Raw genomic sequence first — 12692 nt, 5'->3', positions numbered from 1 at the left:
AAAACAGTAGGTAAAAAAATTCAAAAATCAACGCGGTTTGCAACTTGCACTTTATTTTATCAAAATTTAATGGATTATAAACCTGCGTTTTTATTTTTATTCTGATTAAAAAATGTGAAATTTGGATGGATTTTTTTTTTTTTTTAATTAGAGCAAAGTTTAAAATTTCGATTTTAGGAATAAGAACTATATTTTCCGAAAGAAAAATAGTAGAGCTTCCTAAGAAACAAAGAAATTTTCAAATCTTCTCAACATTCTTGCTGTCCTGTAGTTATTTAACTAAGTGTAGTTCGTCGAATACCTTTGAGTGCCTCGAGAAATCGTATGTTAAAGAGAGCAACAAAAACTCAAAATTGGTGAGAGGGCCAATGAAGGGCTCTATATCAAGTTAAAAGGACGAGGTGGCGTTTAAAAATAATATGAAATTTTTTGTTGAAAAGCGCTCTTTTATTTACGTTTTTAAGCACTTATCAAATCGTGCTGATATTTGTGCAAAATAAGGATTAAAGTAATAACGCACTTAAAGGTTAGGTAAGGTTAGCCAGGTTGCTTGTCTAAGATAAGACAATCGGTCCATTGCGATGCCTGCATTTGATTTCCATCTCCCAATTAGTCTCCCCAGTGAGAGATTTTGCAAATTTCCCAGGTCTTCCAACAAATAATCGCCCAAAATATTTGGCACGGCTTCTTTGAAGTGCAGGGTAATCGCAGAGGAGGTGTTATACCGACTCAATTTCTTCTTCATAGATACTATTTGCGTATAAATTTTGAGTTTCAAAAATTGTTTCAATTCAAATTCAATCTCATTGTACTTTAACGCTGTTGAAACAAATATAGCCGTTACTTATATATAGATGTATATATTTTCTGTGTTGTTTTAATTTTTGCTAGCTAATTACACTTAACTGTAGCCACTGAGTGTGTATTTCTAGTTTTTTATTTTATTTTTTGTTTATATTTTTGTTAGACTAGCCACTGAGTCTAATTCTAGGACTATTTCAATTGAACTAAACCTAACTTTGTATGCTGCCTTCTTTACTGAGAAGTTTCCATACATTTAGCTTTTGAACATCTTAAAAATTCAGTAATTGCATTTAATTTATTTACACTTACATTTATTAGATATTATATTAGTAGGTAAGTATATTCGCTGTTTTAGCTGCTGCAATTTAACGGACTCTGCATGCATACGAACACTCACGCACAACAGCCAGGCACCCATATACAGACTCATGCGAACAAACAATACATACAGACATGCACTTTTGATTTGAATTGATTTCATATTGAAATTATTTTACATATTTACTTTTTTATAAAATTTTTGTTACAAACAATTCACTTGAATGAAAGACTTTAATTTTTGCTGCTTTTGATTTACGTAAAATTTGGGTTTCCACACCCACTCTTTCCAGTCGCTGCAGTAATTTTAATCAGTACCCTTATGTACATATGTATGTGTGCATATAAATTTTTTAAATCGAAGCATTCTCTCCAACATTTGCAATCGAATGAAATGCTTTCCTTCGTATTTCTTCAAATTAAAATTATTAAGTTTAATTTTTTCCTTTTTTTTTTCTTCTTATTTTTGCCTTTCGCATTTTGCATTTCGCCAATAGCTCATTGCATGCCTCAATAGCCACGCAGCAAGGCAAAGTAAACTCAAAGTGGTGGTAGCCTGCGACGCCTCGTCATCTGCTTATACTCCCTCCTCTTCTGCTCAGCGTAGTTACCTTGCAGCCAGCATTTGTTTAATTGGCAACGCCGCTGCGACAGCTGCGATAACATCGGCTTCCGATGTGGCGTCGATGCTGTGAGCATTGGCGACGCTGGCATATGTCGCTAAAGAGGATGCTGTCATTGCTGTCAACGCTGGCTGCATTTCCGCACATAAATTAACAAATTTCAATTCGTGCGCTCCTTTGCATTTCCGCTCCACGCTTTCATCGTTTTCATTAACATGCCAATGCTGTCGACATATTTGTTCTCGTTGTTGTTGTTGCACCAGATGCTTTTCTTGTTGTTGTTTTGGAAAGAGTTGCATTACCGATTGATATCCTGAGCTGATCACGTGCTGGTCTTCACTTGAAACAATTCGCTTTTCAAGCTGTCGCCGCATCAATTGTCTCTCTGTCTTTCCCTGCTGCTGTTGCTGTTGGTGTTGTTGATGCTGCTGAAGACTTTGTTGTTGCTGCTGTTGTTGGCGTTCTACGGTTTTTCTTCGCATTTCTTGTTGTTCTTGCTGTTGCTTGAAATTGTTATGCAGCCATTGCTTGGACACGAACAATTTCTGCCACATATGCAACTGTTCCAGACAACCGCTGGCTACAACCGACGCCACCACCACCAGCAACAATAAACTGGGCGCATGCGCCACTATATGTGAATCCGTTTTGCTGGCTGCATTTGGTTGAATGAAAAACGATAAGATTTTGGTAACAAATATTTCCCGGAGTGACATACCTTGCACTGGATCGGCGCGCGAATTGCTGGCGTAAACGGTTTCGCGCGACTCTAAGACGGGCGCTTTTTGTGGGCGATCGCCCTCGACGGACTCTTCGTTGCTGCGCCAATACAAGGTGGACAGAGAGGCAACACACTAAAATGAAGAATAAAAGAAAATCGGTTTTAATAAGTAATGCTTTTATACATACACACATACATACATACATATAATATGCATGCATGCATGTGTGCGTATGTGTATGTGGGGAAAAATGCATTTCATTAATGAGAAATAACCGATGCGACCAAACGGAAAGCGGAAATAATTTCTTATACGCCTCATTAAGTCTTAATTAATAAAGGAGATGGAAAATTCAGTTCATTCTCTTCTTGGTTACGCATTTCTTTTTCACAGATTTCATTGAATATTTATGAACATTTGTTTATATGTACAGTCATGCTTACATACCGAAAGTCGGAGTGAAAATCAGACACGTTAAAATGTTTGACATGCTGGACAAAATGAAGAAACTGTTTAATTACAATTTTTTTTACAAATTTTTATCTTTGCATACATATATATATATGCATATGTATACATACATACATACATATACAGTATTCGCACAAAAAAACCCTGCCAGCTGTTTGTATTAAAAAAATGTATTTGTTAAAAAAATACACATAGTATTTGAAGTAAGGTATTTTTAAGAAAAATCCATTTCAAGAACATATTTTTTGATAACGTTGCCTGCTATATTTGATTGACAAAATAGCGACTTCTGACAAATGTGATTTGTATACTATAATATGAAAATCAGATAAAAGATACTTAAGGCTTATTAAAAACAAAATTTTTGGATAGCGTTACCACCTATATTTTATTGACGAAATAGTAAATTTTTGGATAGCGTTACCACCTATATTTTATTGACGAAATAGTAACATCTGACAAATTTGATTTGTTACTATAATATGAAAATCAGATAAAAGATACTTAAGGCTTATTAAAAACAAAATTTTTGGATAGCGTTACCACCTATATTTTATTGACAAAATAGTAACATCTGACAAATTTGATTTGTATACTATAATATGGTTATGAGATAAAGGTATTTCAGACTTATAAAAAAAGTAATTTCAGTTGGTGTTGCCACCTATTTAGATCATAACAGTTGTGACAGAGTGGAGCGGCGCCTATCTACGCCAGCACGTGAGCATAGGCACTACTCAAGGCGATGTTCTCTCGCCACTACTCTGGGTTGTTGTGCTAAACGACTTGCTAGAGGAGCTGGAGAGGAGAGGATGACGTGACACTTATTGTCAGAGGGAAGCTTTTGGACATTCTTATGGAATTGATGCAGACATCTCTAAATCTAGTTGTAAAATGGGCCGCCTATTCACTCTGAACACGGAGCTCGCCTTATTTACGGGGAAATATAAACTACCCATAGCTCAACCCCTCTCAATATCGGCTGCCCCGTTGGTGCTCTCTGACGTGGTGAAGTACCTATGACTCATTCTTGGCAGAGAGCTAACGTGGAAGCACAACTTTGAGGTGAAAATCAGGAAGACAACAGTAGTTTTTATGGATGTAGGTGCGCTATCGGCAAAATATCGACGAAATCTGCTAAGAAGCTGAAGAGGATCCAAAGGACAGACCTCATTGAAATCAGTGAGGTGCTTCGGAGCACGAATATTCTAGCGCTTAACGCTATACTGAATGTGATCCCCGAGGTCATCGCAGAGAAAACTGCCGCTACACACGCTGCAGTCAGATTGAGGTGTTCGTGTCATAAGTTAGTATCTTATATAGGTCACTTTGGATTAATATTTTGATCCAACAAACAAAATTTTTGGATAGCGATCAAAACTTAGTCATTTTCAGGATATTCGATTTTGAATATTATTAAAAAAAAATTAACTTGAACGAGAATTTTTTTTATGTTAATTCAACGTCCTATTTTTTCTGTTTATGTATAATTAAAGGGTGTGATAGTTATTAAAAATCATAACTAAACTAATCGTCTTAGCTTAAAGGCTTAATTATTCTTTGAATTTGAAGTATAAAAATTGCGTTTCTAAAGTACAGATAACGGTACATTTTTAGCTATTAGAAGTAATCATTGGCAAACCAGTCTGCCTCCAGTGTGTCTTACAAAGGCTAAGTCCTAAGAATTCCAAGCAACTGAACACCCTACCCTCGTGATAGGGAATATGCATTTAATGTATACTATAAGGTGGCGCACAATTAATCACCACTAAGGAGACATTTGAATAGTAAACTCCTCTCTCAACGAGCAAAACTAACACTTCACAAAACTCTCTTCATGACCGTCCTAACATATGGCGCAGAAGCTTGGACGAGGACAACATCCGATGATGCATCCAGCTGCTAAGTTGGATCGGTCATGTCGTTCGAATGGATGCAAATGCTCTGGCTCTGAAAATATTCGATATGGTACCAGCTGTTGGTAGCAGAGGAAGAGAAAGGCCTCCTCTGCGTTGGAAAGGTCAAGTGGAGAAGGACTGGGCTTCACTCGGTGTGTCCCACTGGCGCTCTTTGTTAAACTCGGCCAAAATCGCGTAAGCGGGGGTTGCTTATACTTTTTGCAAGTGGCGAACTAGAGACCTGCTAGATAAACAAACAAACAACATATACGCAACGGAGCGCGTAAAAGTCAAAATATGAATTTCCATCACTCAAACTATTTCTTTTTATTTTGTAAAAAAGTTATTCAAAAACAAAATTGATGATTAATTGTGTGCCACTTTGTAGTTGGATCTTCTACTCGAAAAAAAAATATTAATTACCAGCATCTGAACTTTAATTGTTTAAGATTTCGGTGAGACTTAGTAGCAGTTTTCTGTTCTGGACACAAAAACTCGCCAATTACACTGTACAATGCCAAAGTCAAGCAAACAACTGTGAAAGAGAAAGCGCTGAAGATTATGGGACAATGAGATCTTATAGTACATCCATTTTCAACACCTGTAAAGGACTAAAACAAAAAAATTATAACTTATTTTTTGATTTTTTCAGAATTTTTGGACCTTAAAAATTATTAGGGCAATGTGGTATCGAAAAGAGTTTTTCATAGATGCATGCACATTAGGCCGGGTCGATTTGTGGGGAGGCAAAAAAATCGCCCATTGCTCTGTAAAAATCATATTCTAGGGATCAAAATAAGAAACTTTGCCGAAGGAACCATACCTATAAAACGAATTCTGATGTCCCCCAATTTGGGTCGAACTTTTTAGTTTCTTTTCTCATGTAAAGGCCAAAAATGGTGATATTTTGAAATGATTGTATGGGGAACCCCCAAGGGGAGTTCCAGGAGGTGCCACTGGCATGGGTGGATCGGCCGTCCAAAGTTAGTGGGGTTCGGTCATATATTTGGACTCGATTGGAGCACTCTAAATGGGTCAAAGTGGGATCTTTCGTTCGACCCAAATTGGGGGACATCAGAATTTGTTTTAGAGGTATGGTTCCTTCTCTTATTTTGATCCTTAGAATACGATTTTCACAGAGCAATGAGCGATTTTTAAATCGACCCGTCCTAATGCACATATAATATTATAATCCATTTGGGAAGATAGTGAGTACGATTGCCTGCCTCAATAGTGTTAGAAACAAAATAATGTTGTATTTTTATCTGCTACCGAATACTATTTTTGACTGACAACCAGTGAAATTTTCCGAGAAATATTTAAACCCTCTATCGGCCCTTCAAACTAAATATTTATCAGATTTTTAAAAATTAGGGTCAAAATAATCCACACGGGTAAGAAAATGCGGTAAAAATGTTCTACGAAAATATGCGGTATTAAATTTTTTTATAGACACTTACAGACTTTATTTAAGGGTAATGTAATTTTATACTAGTTTTTTTTTTCAAATAGTTTAGATAAATTTGACAGCAAATTAATAAAACTACAATACACTATAAAAAAACTTATGAGGGACATTTAGGGACGAAACGACAGTGTTCCAGAATTCTGCAGGTCTTTCTCTTTCATAAGTACTTTACTGCATTCTTGTTATATTTTTTTTGTGCCATTTTGTGGCACAGTGTTATTACAATGCATTTGTATGTACATAGCTTGTTTTAAAGAGTACTAACCTTTAATTTCATATCGCCGTTTCGGAAATGATGCTGCTCTACTCGGAATTGCAAACCCAAAACGGACGTTTCCAAATTTTCACGACCGGATATGATGGTGTCGTATTTTCGCAAAGCACGCGGCTCAGCTGGCTCACCATTCACATACCATGTGAGCTGGACAGCAGGTTTCGAACGGCCAACGGTACAATTTATTCGTACCCAGTCGCCAATTTGATAACGCGGGCGACCGCCGGTGATTTTGGGCGGACCTTGATCAGGCAAAGCTAAAATGAAATAAATGAAGATAGAGGAATATTATACGAAATTTAATTTTAAATGATTGGAAAAGTTAAAATGCAGAAAAAAAGTAATTAATAATTAATAAAAAAGATTTAAAATAAACAAATAAGTATTTGGCGTGTGCACTTCTGTTAAAGGGGTATTCTAGTTTAGAATTTTGAAAAAATCGAAAATTTTTTTGCATATTTTCAAAGTACAGAAATTTAAGAATATGTCATTGAGGAAATTTTAAATTTCTACTACTTCATGAGTTATAGCCTTTTTGGCATGGCAACGGTTCCGATTCGACCGCTTCAACTCAACCTGAACGCGTTTTTCTCAAAACTACCTTTTTTCGAGCTGGTGGTAAGGATATCTCGAGCTCTAATACACCTATTTAATTTAAATTTAGACAGGACATTCTTTGTACATTCCTTCATCGGATGACCCTAGCTCAAAACTATAACTTTTTATTTAGTATTTAAAAAAAATCGGAATTGTTGGAAAAATATGCAAAACAGCCGCTATGTTATGAACAATTTTTTTTAATTTGTCCAATGCTCATTCGATAGCGGCATTTATAAAAATTAAGAGTCCGTTTGGTTTTTATTATTCTGATCATCAGGACGGTTAGAATCATGCACAGCAGGACACCCGCTTTTTTTGAACCCCCTATTTTAACTGCGCATAAATTTTTCAATTTTAATCTTTTTTGGGTTAGTTTTTAGTGTAATAACACGGTGCAACACTAAAACTACTGTCAGGTGTATTTCGTTTTTGTTTTTTTTTTGTAGCACAGTGTAATTACTAATCAATAAACAAATGATAAAAAAATTGATGGTACAATTTTTTTGTTTCCTTTGTACAGCGGTTCAAAAATCGGGTGAAATTCATGCCTCAACACTAAAATACCCCCTTAAGTATTTCTTCGAGCTTCTTCTCCTCTACAGTTTTAAGCTGAACCGGAGCTGAGCTGCCCTTGCCTGCCGAGAGGCGATTGCTATTAGAAAAATATTACATTTTTCGTTTATTAGGTAACTCTAAAAAGCTGTAACAGGTGTTATTTATTTAGAAAAGCTTAAAATATTTAAAGAGATACGTATGACTTCTAAGACCTTAAGTTATTTCAGTTTTATATCTCATAATAAATTAATTAACTCATTCACAGTGATTGCAGAAATTATGCATATACGTTGGTTGTTATTAAAGTTTTGACCAACACCAGTGTGAATATGTGAAACCTATTATTGTTGATGTATAGTTTAACATTTTTTATAATAATCGTCCCAAGAACATGTTATTCTGGGAATGCTTTTAGTGTTGTCTTCAAGTACTTAAAGCATAAATTTGAATTAAAAAAAACGAAATGAAATCGTGATTATTTTTGGGCAGTGATTTCCTGTGACGTGCGACATGGATCAAAGCTACAACTTTTTTCATCAAATAACTTCGACTTATAAGAGTTTCGTTGGTTTTCCTAACTCATTCGTAGTCGCACTTCACTACTGCAATAATTTCACACAGGTCCTACAAAACTGGAATTGAGGTTCCCAAAAATGGACCTCGCGTCAACTCAGCGATTGCTAGGCATAATCGCGAGATCATTCTGGATACACGTGTATTGGAGGCGCTTACGACAAGTCTAAGGTTAACAGAGCATATCTCTAGAATATTTCGTATAGAATACGTGCTTTTTTAGGCATCCACGCGGTGATTCACATTACGGCTCAGTTGTAAATAGGGCATAGGATGTAGACCTAGATCACTTAGTTTTAGATAGTTTAATAAGCTTAGTTCAAAAGTTGCAGTAAGTAGTTTTATAGTAACTTAGTAATAACTACAGTTTTACATTATAACCAAGTTGAAACATAGAGCCACAACGAATTTCTTCCATTCGGGTCTGTCCTGCGCCCATCCCTTAACTTCATTCCAGCTAAGGCGCATTTCATGGTTTTTTGGCAGTCGTTCCAGGGGTTCGCTGGTCTTTCTCGCCTGCGACTTCCTTGGGGTTTCATATGAACTTTTGCGAACTTATTGTATATTATGATCGATTTAAGTCGACAGCATAAATTCTAAAACTCATCTTTTCATTTCTGTCGTTATTTCTCTGTTTTCTTTCTCTGCCGATATACTTGTATTGGCATATATTATATTAGAAAGTCTGTTAGCTTATACTGGGTGATGCGTCAGATTCTTACAACTAAGCAGATGCCTATGCTTGCCAAAGAACTTCATCCCATTTTTGGCTTAACGGCTTGGATCAAACTCTCTAACAAAGCAATCCAACAAAGATCGCAACCTCAACGGACTTTATTTATTTCGAAATAAGGAACGATACAGCTTTTCAGTCAGTAGGTCTCGATATATCCCAGTTTTAATAGGGACAATGAGATAGAATTGATGATGTGGTTTGCCCCATCTTCTGACCTTAAACACATCTATGTGTTATTGTCGCAAACAAAACCAGAAATACAAAAATATAGGTCAGAGAAAGGCCTTACAATTCGGAAAATTTATTGTATGAAAGTAAAATTTTTCATTGAAAATAAAACAATTTGTACTTTTCAAATGAACATACCTATTATTTTGAACCCAGCTGTACACAGCAACAAACGAGCACTCTAGTAAAACAAAACAGAATAAATGCCTTAAAAAGCATAATCGTTTTTTGAGTTAAATTTAATTCTTTGCAGTTTTATTTTATCGAAATTATCTTTACCTTCTTCTATAGTAATGAAAATCAAAAGGAGAAAAAAATTTAAATAAACTGGTTTCATTTTAATAAAAGTTTTAAATTCAACTTTTCTGCACACACTCGATTAACCGCAATACCAAACTGCATGAACAAATTAAATCTCCGTTTTCAGTTCAACAGTGCAAAAATTCAAGAAAGGCCAAATACAGGTAGAGCAGAGAAATATAACAACAACGAAAAGTGCTTAGGGGGAACAAGAGAAAAGTAAATTGGCTCACTACCAGACAAATTGAGTTATAGCCAGTGCAATTGGAAAAACCACAGACGAAAGAATAATATTGCAAAAACAAAAGAGAAAAAACGAATAAAAAAGCGCATAAAAGTATAAAGAAACGAAAGAAGGAGGGAAATTCGCTTCATTTCTTTTGCTAGACGCATTTGCCCTTAGTATACTAAAGCAAATTAGTGTGAGTCTCTAGAAACTGAAAAGAAATATGATTGAACTTGTTACACCAAAAGGAAATTTTTTAAAATATGTAAATGCAAAGTTTTTGGATTTTATTTTTTATTTCTAGGGATTCAGCTTAGTGCAAATTTCGAATGTTCTGTCTATCAGATAAATTCAGTTATTAAATATGAATACTTCTAATCTGAAAGACGCACGCAATGAAGATAAATGTTACTGCAGTCAATCATCTGCGTAATGAATTCTAAAAGTGCAAGTTAATACTTCACAGAAAGGTAACGGATAACTTAACAAGCTAACAGAGCAGAGTAAGGTAACAGAATAAAAGTATTGGCTTATACATTACGGACAAAATTCATACTATTGATTAACAGAATTTAAATATAAATCTCACGAAAAGTGTAAGTTTGAGAAAAAAGAAGAACAATAGCAACAAGAAATTTAGAAATACGAAATATGTGTGAGTCATATTATACAATAATTCACAAATTATGTTTTTAACAATTTTTAATTATTTTTCAAACTTATCCGATTTTCACCACATTGAACTATAATTTATTGTTCCAATTAGTACGAATTAGTTACTAATAGAATAGTAACTAATATACGGTTAGTGCAGAGGTTGAGTAGTGGCATAAATAGTGCGCTGTTGATATAAAGGCTACCAATTAGCGATTCGTAGACATCGCATAGACATAATTATTATAACATAAATTGGGGGAAATGCTCAGCCCAAATGCCTATTATAGATTTTGTTTTACCCGCTGTATTAATGAACTAAGAAAGCAATTTTTTTAAGAACGCAAACTACTTTTTTTTGTTTTTTTGGTTTTCTGACAGTATTGTTTTTTTTTTTTTTTTTTTTGTTTTCCAGCAGCAGGCGTCGCAGGCAAAAAAAGTAGGTAACTCGGTACGATAATTTTCAGGCGTAACATTTAATCTCAATGTTTTCATGATTTGCAACAAACATTTGCTGCTATTTATTTATTTTTTGCTCTAAATATCTGCGCATTTGCCCCCTTTTGCCTCTTCTTATTGCAAATAAATTTAATGTTTTTATTGCATTGTAGACCTTCTTCGAGTACAATAAGAAATGTTTCTGTTTATTTGATTGTCTACATTTTACGCAAAACTTTATATAAAATATGGGAAGAGCTATTGAGTGCATCAAATTGCAACTAATATTTGAAGCGGCTGTTTGTCACCAACGCCTCAAACGCCTGTAAAGAATCGTAGGTGGCACAAAATTAATCACCCTATCAAAAATCTATATTTTTTGCAACTGGTGCCCTACGTCAATCACATTTGACAGTTGCAGTGTGCAAACTAATGGCAATGGAGCTCGTAAAGGTCAAAATAAAGATCTCCATAGCCAAAAGCTATTTAAAAGCAAAATTGAATGATTAACACAATTTTCCGAACGTTCCGGGCGCTTTGAGCTTGACCTGTGGAAGTGTTTCCACATACTTGCACTTATTCATCTATTGAGGCATCGTAGACATAATTTTTTCAATTTTTTGTAATTTTTGAAAAAGCTGTATTTCAGCTAAAAATGTTTGTACTGGAGACCCATAAAAATAAATAAATAAATCCTAAGCATTAATCCGTTCTTTTTAAGATCTTTTAATCAAATCCTAGGAAGTAACGTGCAAAACAAAAAAAAAAAAAGCGATGATGACTTCTAATTCAGGTCGAAAATTTCACAAATAAATACTTGGTTGCTTTTTGCAGTATTAAATCAGCCTTGAGCTTACAAAATCGATACGAAAACTTAAAATTTTAAGACCACTAAAACAGTTCACATCAAGCATTCAATCTGTTTTTTCATAGCTATTGAGATATTCTATAACATTTTCGCGCTCAGATATTGGGCTTTGAACCGAAAAGGAAGATAAAATGCAAACTTTGATTTATCATCAGCAAATGAGCATTTACAAAATTTAAGAGTGTGTACAAAAACTTAAATAAATATTCCTCGCTACTCCTCTTTTACATAAATTGAAAAAAAAAACAATCGCTTTTCATACTGTTTTTCTTTTTTTGAACTGAAAATTCTTAGGCGCCGATGGACGAGCGAGAATGGAAAGTAAAATTTCATGGCCATGCAACGTTTTGGGCACTTTCGTTCCGCGAGAGAGAAAAAAGATATAACGCAAAGGAAAAGGAGAGAGAGAGCTATACCTTAAATAATATATATCTTAGATACACTTTAGGCTATTTTTTCAGAGTTTTTCCTTGTGGTTGCTAATTTCTAGTGAGAAATAACACTGCCTACTTTTTGGCGCTTGTTTGTTGGCGTAAACTTGTAGTCTACTTTTTGGCGTTGTATTTCCTTGGTGCCTACTCTGTGGGGCCTGTTTTGGTCCCAATTTTTTTGGCGTTTTGTTTTTGGTGCCTACTTTTTGCCGCTTATTTCCGTTTCCTGGCTAGTGCTTGTGCGTACTAAAGAGTGCTATCCATTTCGGCGTCTGATTTATTGGTATTGCCTTGCGATAATTTGTGTCTTTGCTGCAGTCCTGGAATCGCTACGTTTGTGCGGGTAATAAACGCAGGGAGTAGTGCGCGTTGTTGCCACGGTTTGTGTCGGGCGTTTACCTACACTGGTCGACCCTTTTCCATTTTTTATAAATTTTGTCTATTTGTATTCTCTGCAAATGTTGTGAATTTATTTAGATATATTCTTTCTCTCTCTCTCTCTCTC

General features: G+C 35.1%; 1 protein-coding gene across 1 annotated transcript in view; it reads right to left on the bottom strand.

Annotated features, from left to right (window-relative positions):
• Positions 1–233: 233 nt before the first annotated feature.
• LOC129248847 (uncharacterized) overlaps positions 234–12692 on the bottom strand; it is a 31370-nt gene continuing 18911 nt past the window's right edge. Inside the window, exons 4-6 of the mRNA XM_054888458.1 lie at positions 6570–6835; positions 2464–2599; positions 234–2400 (exon numbers count right to left, since the gene is read on the bottom strand). Coding sequence (XP_054744433.1) covers positions 1730–2400; positions 2464–2599; positions 6570–6835 — 1073 coding nt within the window. The 3' untranslated portion in view covers positions 234–1729. The remainder of the gene's footprint in view (positions 2401–2463; positions 2600–6569; positions 6836–12692) is intronic.

Source organism: Anastrepha obliqua, chromosome 5 (genome assembly GCF_027943255.1).
Source record: "Anastrepha obliqua isolate idAnaObli1 chromosome 5, idAnaObli1_1.0, whole genome shotgun sequence".
Lineage (NCBI taxonomy): Eukaryota > Metazoa > Arthropoda > Insecta > Diptera > Tephritidae > Anastrepha > Anastrepha obliqua.
The sequence above is the reverse complement of the archived record's forward strand: the minus strand, read 5'-3'. Positions and strand labels throughout refer to the sequence as shown.